The sequence below is a fragment of the Arachis ipaensis genome, chromosome B10 (genome assembly GCF_000816755.2).
Source record: "Arachis ipaensis cultivar K30076 chromosome B10, Araip1.1, whole genome shotgun sequence".
In the NCBI taxonomy this organism is placed as follows: domain Eukaryota; kingdom Viridiplantae; phylum Streptophyta; class Magnoliopsida; order Fabales; family Fabaceae; genus Arachis; species Arachis ipaensis.
In genome coordinates, this window is record NC_029794.2 from 1,114,721 (window position 1) to 1,126,157 (window position 11,437).

The 11,437-nt window shown below is 35.2% G+C and overlaps 3 protein-coding genes across 3 annotated transcripts; 1 reads left to right on the top strand and 2 right to left on the bottom strand.

Annotated features, from left to right (window-relative positions):
* LOC107622715 (heparanase-like protein 1) lies at positions 12-4,469 on the top strand. Its single transcript, XM_016324702.2, has 10 exons — positions 12-239; positions 1,420-1,684; positions 1,794-1,830; positions 2,061-2,241; positions 2,364-2,512; positions 2,594-2,827; positions 3,073-3,262; positions 3,380-3,505; positions 3,598-3,700; positions 3,791-4,469. Exons 2-10 carry the CDS (start codon positions 1,475-1,477, stop codon positions 4,202-4,204), a joined length of 1,644 nt encoding a protein of 547 aa, XP_016180188.1. The 5' UTR covers positions 12-239; positions 1,420-1,474; the 3' UTR covers positions 4,205-4,469.
* Positions 4,516-7,109, bottom strand: LOC107622716 (SNAP25 homologous protein SNAP33). Its single transcript, XM_016324703.2, has 6 exons — positions 6,931-7,109; positions 5,957-6,523; positions 5,680-5,773; positions 5,461-5,591; positions 4,977-5,074; positions 4,516-4,804 (listed from the first exon to the last, which is right to left on the bottom strand). The coding sequence occupies exons 2-6, from the start codon at positions 6,446-6,448 to the stop codon at positions 4,705-4,707; spliced, it is 915 nt and encodes a 304-aa protein (XP_016180189.1). The 5' UTR covers positions 6,449-6,523; positions 6,931-7,109; the 3' UTR covers positions 4,516-4,704.
* LOC107623602 (zinc finger protein 346) lies at positions 7,533-10,499 on the bottom strand. Its single transcript, XM_016325933.2, has 3 exons — positions 10,077-10,499; positions 9,313-9,705; positions 7,533-8,334 (listed from the first exon to the last, which is right to left on the bottom strand). Exons 1-3 carry the CDS (start codon positions 10,311-10,313, stop codon positions 7,813-7,815), a joined length of 1,152 nt encoding a protein of 383 aa, XP_016181419.1. The 5' UTR covers positions 10,314-10,499; the 3' UTR covers positions 7,533-7,812.

The window sequence follows — 11,437 nt, forward strand, 5'->3', positions numbered from 1 at the left end:
GGTGGCTAACAACTCAGATAGGCACAACCGCTGTTGTACGGACACTGGAAGTGTCTCTGAAAAGTGAAAACCATATCAACATAAAAAAAGAAAAGAACCTTTTTTTATCAGTCACAAGAAGAAGCAGCCACCGCCATTATTGACCCATCACGCAGCTCAAAGAGTTGGATGGAACATTGATGTTTCTGAAGCTGCACAACAACAATTGACCCTTGTTCATTGATGATGTAACTGTAACTGTAAGCATTGTACTTTCTCTCATCTGGGTTCTTATGTTCTTATCAAAGTTTGTTCCTTTCTGTTGATCTGTGTTTGCATCTTCTTTGGGGGGTCTCTCATTTTTCTTTTGTCTTGTTGGGTTCTGATTATACATCTGGATTTAGCTTCTGGGAGAGTGATGGCAGCTGAAGAAAACAAACATCTGTCTATGACTTATGAATATATTTAGATTTAGATCTTTCATTATATTTAAATATTTTGTGTGACAATTTTTTATTTTAATCAGGAAAGATTTATTTTTTTTTTGAATTTCTTTTGACTGGATCAGAGATGAATTTATAGTGGGTTTTCTTAGATAAGAAAAGAATAATATAACTTGTTTGACTGAGTCTTCAAACTTCAAACTGAAGATTAACAATAGATCATGATTATTACTATTTTCTTTTTCTTAACTGAGATATCAACCATCAACCACTGCTCAACTGATTATCATGATTAATTAATGGCACAATGAAGTTATCCATCTATTTATTTATTTGTTACATGACTTTTCCATTCTAATGTTGTGATGGTATTTAGTTAGACATGTGATTCTGTTTTTGTTGAAAATTTGTTTTTCTGATAAAGTCTTTTCAGTGTGGGTAAAATTGCTTAGGGAATACTATCATTACCTGGTGAATTCATCACTAGAATTGCTACCTAAATTATCACAAAGCACTGGTGTTGCTCTTCACCATTACTATTTGACTATAGCTAATCTATATCACATGCCATCCTTAATTCAGAAGATCATAATATTCATCTCTTTTTTATTTTATTTTTTAAAGTATGTTATTGTTATATTCAATACTTATGTTATTGTTATATTCAAAATAAAGTATGTTATTGTTATATTCAATACTTATGAGTTATGACATGCCATCATTAATTCGGAAGATCACAATATTCACCCTTATTATTTTTCTGTTTATGAGTAAAGTATGTTATTGTTATCAGAATGTTCATAATATTTATGACATACCACATTAATTCAAAAGATCGTTGTATTCAAAATATTTCACTTTAGGCAAATCAAACATTTATGTAATATTAGTCTCAAAACATTTATCATTTCATATCTTCGAAATCAGACACAACAAAATTGCTATACTATATAGCTCCAGAAGATCTGTGTGTAATTTAGCTTTTCATCCCTTACAGAACTTAGTTTGGATTAGTTGTGTTGGACTTGGATAGCACTGTAACTGAGCCAATAATGGGAATCCATCTTGCATTGTTTCTTCTTTTGAGTGTTCTTCGCGTTACTTTAAGTCAAGATATTGCACATGGTTCACTTCTGGTAGATGGAGCTCAAGCAAAAGCCGAAACAGGTGATAACTATGTCTGTGCAACTATTGATTGGTGGCCTCATGATAAGTGTGACTACAACCATTGTCCATGGGGACATTCTTCTGTTTCAAATTTGGTGAGTATTTCTCTTAATTCATGTTTCTATTCAACTCCCTCTCCCAATTAGGACTTTGGAAAAAGAAGCTTTAGTCATTGTTCAATTCAATGTGGATTGATTTTTCCAGGATTTGACTCATCCTTTCCTTGCCAAAGCTATCCAAGGTTCGTGTATATTTGCATTTGTTAAGTAACAATATGCTTTCTCTAATACTTGCTCTGTTACTTTTTATCTGTCACTGTTACTTTTTGATACATCCTTGGATCTCTGTATTTGGATATTAGGAAGTATCAGAAATTGACAATAACATATAAAAGGGAAGGGCGTGAGTATCATATCCGGTATAGTGACTTAAAGTATGATGTTATTCTTTGAATAATGGTTGTGTGATTAGCTTTCAAGCCTTTGAGGATAAGACTTGGAGGTTCTTTGCAAGATCAGGTGCTGTATGATATAGGACTGCAAACTCCATGTCATCCATTTCAAAAGATGAGTGGTGGATTGTTTGGATTTTCGAAGGGATGTTTACACATGCAAAGGTGGGATGAGCTGAATCAGTTTTTCAATAAGACAGGGTGAGAATTTCTTCACCCTTTGTTGAGATTTCGGAATGACTTCCAACTTAGCTGCATTCTAATATTCAGTTGTATACTTATATGGCTGCTGTGGTAATTTAATTGGACTTTGACACTTGCAGAGTCATTGTGATTTTTGGACTGAATGCACTCCATGGGAAGCACCAGATTAGGCATAATGTTTGGGAAGGAGCTTGGGACCCTCAGAATACTTACGATTTTCTTAAGTACACTGTCTCGAAAGGATACAAGATTGATTCGTGGGAACTTGGTAGGAAAACGGATACTTATTTGTTAAAGTCATCCTCTGTTTGATGCTTGTGACTTACCTTTCTTGAATATTCTGCTGTAGGTAATGAGTTGAGTGGTAAAGGCATTGGTGCTAGTGTCGGTGTTGCGCAGTATGGAAAAGACTTGATAAAACTCAAACAAATTATTGATGTATTGTATGAGAACTCCAAGTTCAAACCTTCACTCGTAGCACCGGGTGGATTTTATGAAAAGCAGTGGTATGACAAGCTTCTTCAAGTTTCAGGTTCTGGCATAATCAATGTTGTGACTCATCACTTGTATAATTTGGGGCCAGGTTGGTCTATACTTACCTAACTCTTTCTAGTTTCTACTGCTGTCATTTTTACCAAATACTGTTTCCATTTCATTTTATCTATCATTGGAAGTGACAGTGACAGATAAAAGGGAATGGACCGAGTATTTGATATTGTAATATATCTATGTAATCCTTTCTTTTTCTACTTTTCCAATTTCTTGTAAGCAGTTTAGACTTTTGACTGGAATCAGTCAGAATCAGATGTAGTTAATTATCATTTTCAGGTAGCGACCAGCATCTCGAAAGGAAAATTCTGGATCCTATACGCTTGAGCAGGGTAGAATATATTTTCCGCAATCTTACAGAAACCATTCAAGAACATGGTCCTTGGTCTTCTGCATGGGTAGGAGAAGCTGGCGGTGCATACAACAGCGGCAGTCCTTCTGTTTCCAACTCATTCTTGAACAGCTTTTGGTAATCTTCATCGTCCATTCGAGGATTATGACATTGACATTCTATCGAGTTTATCTTGTATGCACTGACAGTACAGAGTGCATTAATTGTAAGTTTGGAAATTTCAATTTCTTACAGGTACTTGGATCAACTTGGAATGGCTTCCACCTACAACACTAAAGTTTATTGCCGGCAGACTTTAATCGGAGGGAATTATGGCCTTATCAATGTTACCACTTTCACTCCCAACCCTGACTATTACAGGTAAGTGGAAGTTGATAGCTGCAAAAACAACAAAGATTTATAACACTAAATCAGTGCTGAACATATCTATTTCTGTTCTTGTGTATGAACAGTGCACTATTGTGGCATCGGCTAATGGGAAAGAGGGTTCTTGCAGTTTCAAGTGATGTTTCTTCCCCATTTTTGCGCACTTATGCTCATTGTTCAAAAGACAGAGTAAGTGCATTAACTTGGAAAAATACAAGCTCTCTGTTTGTTTCAAAATTATCAAGCTTTGTTGAAATTCTCATCAATTTCATCATACAGGAGGGTGTAACACTACTACTTATCAACTTAAGTAATCAGACTCGTTTCATACTCAACATTCGGAACCCTGTGACCGCAAGTGTTGAAGAGAATAACACGGCCAAAACCACCCAGAAAGACGACGACTCATTCATTGCTCGCCTCAAGAGGGCGTTCTCTTGGGTCGGAACGAAAGGATCAGATGTGACATTCAGAGAGGAGTACCACTTAACTCCAAAAGATGGTTACCTTCGAAGCCAAACCATGGTGCTGAATGGTGTTCCATTGAAGCTAACAAACGAGGGAGATATACCAACATTGGAGCCAGTTAAAAGCAATGTGCATTCTCCAATATATATTTCTCCTTTGTCTATTGCATTTATTGTATACCCCAACTTTGATGCCCCAGCTTGTTCTAGGCACCGAAAACTTTAAAAGGATGTGTGGTTAGAAGAATGTTTTTATATCAGAATTGTTTTACAATATAAGATTTCAGCAATTTGAAAATCTTTTACAAACCACACGTCTTCTAAAGTTTTATCTATTGAATGTTGTACACTACACACTAGGACCATGGAATTGCATATCTCATGATAATTGTAAGTAATGAGCATTATTATAGCTTTTGCAATAACATAATATTTGAAGAAACATATAAGTTGTATAATGAACTTGTGAATAAAATTGCTGGTTTCAATTATTTTAGTTTCAGTTGAAGTTAACCCAAATTCTATCTTAATTGCACGTTTATGTATGAATCATATAGATTTCATAAATAATCTCAAAGATCAAATCAATACTATATTACATAAAAACTATAGTTTCATAGAATGTGCAAATCCCCATCCACAGAATAATGAAAAGTGTTGAAGCAGGGTAGGAAGGAAACAATACAAGTTGAAACCAATCTTATTATGATCTGCATCAGCACCGGCCTATTTTCTGAGTAGGTGACGCCCGCGTTGATTGGCACCATTCATGCGGATATTCAACATATCCGCATCAGTTTCAAAACCATCCAGGGCTTTGTTTTGTCTGCAACATTATCAAAATCACTTATAGTTAATTTCCAGTTAAACTATAACCGGAGAAAGCATCAATGTTGATCAGTTAAACTATAATCCTCACAAGAAACTACATTGGTGTTCAATAATATCTACAACTTATTAGAAAGTAAAATTAGAGAACACATAATCAATTGACTTACATATCGATTTCGGATCCCATGTCAATAGCCATGCCTTTAAGTTCTCCCAACAGATCACTTAAATCGGACAATGCATCGTCTTGCTTTCCATGTTCAACCTGTTTTGGGACACTATTCAGTATCTGAATTCAACAGTAACAACAAAGAAAACACTGTACAATAATATGAAGGGGAGTATGACAAACAAAAATTGCAGCATCCAGGCTGGAATAATAATAATAACTATAGCATGGTAGGTTATTGGTATGAGAAAAATACAATATTCTAAATAAGAGCAAACTACTAATTTGGTCCCTAGAAGATCAGTATGTATACTCTACACCTCAAGGCCAAAGAAGCTCGTGTATGCTACATGTCAAGGTATTAAATCATTCATGTGATGCTTCTATCAAAAGTTATTCGATGATATGGTTTATGACAATGGCAAACTATCTTGATCACAACACAAGATAATTGGACACACTTTCACTGCATTGACACATACCTCAACTTTTTCAAGTGCATTTGTTGGTTCAGAATGTGCCTTCTGTGTCCTTGACTGCCCTTTAGAAGCAGAAGTCAGTCCCAACTTCTCTTTCTGTTCCAAGTGGCTGCCCTTCGTTCTAACTGGATCATCTGTGTCATGAAGAACATAATGTCAATGGTCAAGATACTCCTAAAATTACTAAAATTTACAAGGTGAACAGATAAAAATAATATTAACCTCTGAAAACGACAGGTCCTTTAACTGTGCCTGGCTTCTTTGGTTTCCAGGTTTTGGAGAACATGCCACCAAGACTTCCCAAAAGCTTTTCTCCCTGCAACCAGTAATAAGATAACGAACATTTAGTCGATAATGCCATTCATATTCTCTTTGGAAAGGAACGCACAACAAAAGCGGCAACATTGTTTTCACCAAGGTATAACACCACAAAGAAACCACCAATACACTAGGCCCAAAACAACTGCGCTAATTAACTATGCAATAACAAGAACAATACCCGACTCAAATCTTGGTCAATGTCAACAGCGACATTGTGACTCCTGGTAATCTGCTCGCCTTGTTGATGCAGCATCACCAAAGTTTTGGTCGCATCCTCTCTTATCTCCTCGGCTATCTTCAACGAGTTCTTCACCGACTTGGTGGTCTCTTCAGCCTTGTAAACAGCATAATTCTCCAACTCTTGCACTGATTGACTCTCCAAACCTCCAGAGTCACGGAAATCACTCTTAAATCTGTTCCGATCGGCAGATGAAAAGGCATGAGATGAAGATGAACCGTGCCCGTGGGTATCAACATCATCAAAGGGGTTTGTGCTAACTTCATGCGAAACTAATGCATGGTGATCAGACTTCCTGGCCGAATTATACTTCCTGTTACCATTTGCCTCATCATCAGAATCAAACGGATTGGAACCTGATTTAACATGATAGGCAGGGTCGGCAGAGCTAGGCTTAGCAGCTTTCAGAGGAGATTTCTTTGAACCAAACATTCTCTCTCAGAAGGATTTGATCAGATATAGACAAAACAATTATCCTATCTGATATCAAGACAAATTAACTTGTACCTAAAAATGCAAGCAAGAATTATTCAATAATCATTGATACAAGCCAACAAACAAAACCAAACAAACAGAGTCGAGATTCTTAGCACACTCATCAGGTAATCAATTACAGCGAGTTTGGAATCCCCTCAAAAATCGAATTTAGGGATTCCTAGTTTTACTCTTCTCACTCTTCCTAGTCAACACGAAACCAAAATTCACAACAAACTTTGAAGTAAAAAAAATCGAAACTTCACAAAATAGCTGCTAAGAAAAACAACAAAAACAGCATCCCAAGTTTTTCTTTTTTCCAACAGAAACCATGTATAACAGAAAATGAGAAAGAAATCACGAAGGAATAGCAGAAACCACATGAAAAGATCGAAAATTGAAGTGATAAAAAAAGTAGGAAGCATGAGATAGTTAGTTACCTTGAAGAAATGTAAAGAAGAGCGCGAGAAGTGAGAAGAGCAAAGTTGAAGAACACGAGACGCGCAATGAAGAGGAGAGAGAGATAGAGAGGGTTGGATTGAAGTTTGAAATTGGCAAAGTAAACGCGGACAAGGAAGCTTTGTAAATGCAAAATGGAAATGGAAGCAGTCAAGATTCAACCTCGTCAAATAGAATTTATTTGATCATTTATTAACTTTTTTTTTTTTTTTTTTACCAAAGATAGGAGACTCGAACCTGCAACCTCTTAATTGAGTATGGGGTAATGACATTGTTTAATCCATCTAATTAACCTTATCTAATGAAATAGTTATTGTGTTGTCATTTCAATAAATATGTATAGTTAAATTTAAAAAAATTTTGAAAGAAAGAGAGCACAAAAGTTGATTGGTGAACTATGCAACATATACATCAAAATCAGTAACTATAAATTACATATTAAAATACAAAATAAACATAAAAAGTAAGTTAAATACTACATGTAATTATATACATACATAATAATTAATTTTTTGTGTAGCCGTAACATTTTTCTATTAAGAATAGCATATCAATTTATCCTTTCTTTAAATTTGGACCTTGTTTTGAATTAGATGGTAATGTCAGTTTAAACTCAAAAATGTCAAACAGAGTATGGTTGACAAAATGTAATAGGATAAAGAAGATTTGATGTTACTAAAACAACAGAACTCTATTGTTCCATCTCCTTCCACCAATCCAAACATAAAAGTACGCCCTAAGAAGCTATACAATACAATGCCAGATCAAAGACTTTGAAATTGAAATGACAAGCAAAAAAGTAGTGATCACAGCATTAGCTCTACAAATTTTGATCACATGTTAGCACTAATAAATTAATAATCTCAGCTAGCAGTTGTCCCATTTGACTCCAAATTTTGCTTCTTCACCATAGCAGCATGTTTATGGCCAATAAGGTGAGCATTGAAAACTGTCTCGCTGTTGCATACAACATTACAAGCAGTGCACGTTCTAACAGAATCTGCAGCAGTGCCACCTTCTACAACCTTGAGCTTCTTTGCCTCGATATCCAAGTCCTTAGCCTTCTTTGCTTTTGGTTTATCGGTATCCGGCTTTTCCTCCGATTTCACTTTATCAGTATTCGGCTTTTCCTGCGGGCCAATTAACAGTTTGGCGGCATTTGCACTGGCTTCTGGTTTTGACTGTTTCTCCAAGTTTTTGAGATGTTTCTTCCCCGCTAAGTGTGAAACATACATATCCCTGCTATTACAAGTAACCTTGCAAGTGTCACACCATACAGGTTGCATAACCTTGACCTTCTTTGGTGCTTTTTTCCAAGGACCAATACCTTGACTCTTAAATGCAGCAATGTATGGACCAATCCCGTTGTTGGACATCAATGCAACCTGTCAAATGATCAAAGATGACTTGAGTTGGAAAAATCTAATTGTTCCCTTAACCCAGAGAAATGTGGTCTTTGAATACAACAAGCTTAATTGATCCAAGTATAAAAATACAAGCAGAAAAAGTGAGGACAGAGAAATAATAAGGATTGCAAGCAGTTAACCATAAGCCAATAACATCGACAGACCCAATTTTAAACCTGATAATATATAATTTAAAACACGAATTTAACAATTCATAGTATCCTCCGTCATCAAAAGTTAAATATCGGATAATGGATATACTTGATTGGCATATCATTTAAAGAGAAGTCATTAAATATGAAGGAGTAAGTATTCCAAAGTTATTGGCTCCAAGGTTAAACAGTCATAACCATTCCATTAGTAGCATTAGCGAACCAGTTCTACAAATCAAAAACCGTTTGGAATTCAGTGGTTAAGAATTCATAAGGTTTAGTGATTAATGCTTAGGAATAATAAGAGAAAGGAGCTTCAGATTAGCATTATGGCACATTCAACATAGCTGCAACAACTCGTGTACTATGAGAACACGATGCGCAAATATATTGCTGCAGCTTATGCCTATAATACTCTCATCATCAGCTTCTCCTTCTGCTCCTACCATACAATTCAACTTGCCCCCAAATACAAACATCGCCAGAAATTGGCACACCTTAATTAGGGTTTTTGGTTTCATCCAACTTTCGTGAGGCAGGGTGCAGGGCTACGAGAGATCCCTTTAAATATCAAGTGATTCATGCTGCGATGTCGTTTGGACACTTTGGAATTTAGCTGGGTAATATCAATTTCTTTGTGAAACAAGTTTAATACAACAAGTTATGCCTACAAGAGGGTGTTTGGATAAGCTCTAAAAGAAATCATGAACCATGGCATAAATATACATGAATAAGGAGAAAAAAAGGAAGCAAAATCTACAACCTATGCATCGAAAACAAAAGGATAATTCAAATTACAGTTCACCTGAGCCGCATGCTTTTTTCCTGCTATATGTTTGTTATATACATCTTGGCTGTTGCACACAATGTTGCAAATTGTGCAAATCTTCGTAGAATCAACCGGTGCACCACCATTTGAAAGCTTCCGTTTCTTTACCTCGCTGCATACACTTGTTTGACTTTGTACATTTGCTTGCATGGGATTAGCAATTATCTGCATATTCTTCTTGTGTTTCTTTCCAAATATGTGCTTTTCATAAACGTCTTTGCTATTACAATCGATTTTGCAAACTTCACATCTCATTGATTTGGAGCCTTTGGTTTGGTTAGCCTCCTCATGAGTGAAAATTTGCTGTAACCATGTGCCGTCGTAAGTCAAAGGCAAACTTGAAGACATTGATGATGATGATCCAACAGCCTGCATTATCAGAATCAATGTAATCCAGAACCAAAATGCAAATTTGAGTATAAATCATCTACAATCCAAGAGGACAAAGGTTAAATAAACTTTTCCTTTTTCGGTACTGATATCAAATGCACTTTACCTCCCTAATTGCATTTCTATCATCCCTATAAAAAACTAAGCATTCCATAATCAATACCTAAAATTCCATAATCAAGATTCCTCCTCCCACCGTTAATCATGTTTATATGCAAGTTATATAAATAAATAGCCTTCTAAGTTCAAACAATATCAATAAATGCACCCCAAGTAGCATAACACAAGAAAAGAACCAAGAAAAGAACCAATGTTATCGTTCCCAAAGCTGAAAACTTTGGTATACTTACAGCATCATATCCAACGGATTCAGGTTGTTTAACGATCCAATTCTGAGGATCAGTTGATTGTGGGGCAGCATAAGAGTAAGAAGGAGCAACGGAAAGGGTTGAATTTGAAATATAGGAGCTGCAATTGGGAACTGGGTCGGTTCCAGGAGGGTGAATAGAAGGTTCTGAAGCCCAAAGGAATGGGTTTGAAGATGGATAGAAATGTTGCATCTGCTGCTGCTGCTGATGTGGATACATATTTTTGGGGTTTAGGGTTTACAGTGTGGCCACTCTCTCAACTGATGATGTTACATTTGCAACAACAGAAACACCATGATCGGAATTCGGAAGGTCGAAGAAAGAGAAAGATAGAAAAGAAGCGCACACAGGTGAACCTAAATCGGAAATGAAATTGCAGAAGCAAATCTCCTAAAGAGAAAGGATTCAAGGGCTAATAGCTGCTTCTCTTTTTTTGGTTTCTGGGCCTTTTTAATTAATGGGCTTCCATTTTTTTGGTGACTAATGGGCTTTCATTTAATATCTCCACTTTTTTTTCTTTAGTTTTTATTTTTTTTAAGTTGACGAGGAAAATACTAAATTATCACCTTCATCGATTTCAGCTGAGTTTTTACCTTGTCTTAAACACGTGAAATTATTAGGGGCGGTCGTGGTACAGTTTGGATCGATTTTGAGTCAAAAACTCATCCGATCCGAACACTAGTTTTACTTACGGTGCGGTTTGGATTGAATGCTTTTTTTAAAAAAAAAATCTGATCCAATTTTAAATAGTTTGGATTAGATTGGATTTGTGGTTTTGTAAATTAAAAAAATTAAATACATATAACAAGTCTTAACATCAAATTTTAAATAATCAACAATGACACTAGACAAAAAAAAATAATCGATAATGACATAACAAATCTCAACAATATCTTTAAAAACTAATGATAACATAACAATGGAAATAAAATTTTAGATTAGTTAAAATAAATAAATAAATAACATTTTGAACATAAAATATTTATTAAATAATAATAATACATGAATAATATAAAAATGTATAACAAATTGAACATGTTAGAAGTATAATTATAAATATAATAATAAAATAATAATATTATAACACATTATGCGGTTTAGATTGAATTGGATTGGTTATATCCGAAATCTGATCCGATCCAGCGGTTTACAAAAAATAGAATCCAATCAAATCCAAATTAACATGATTTTAGTCTATTTTCAATTTAGATCGAATTGAATAAACGATTTAATGATCGGTTTGAATTTGAACACCCCTAAATTGTCAATTGCAAGTGAGTCGTCACCGTAAAAAATTTGAATAAATATCGAATTCGTCTTAAAAAATTGAATAAATTCGAATT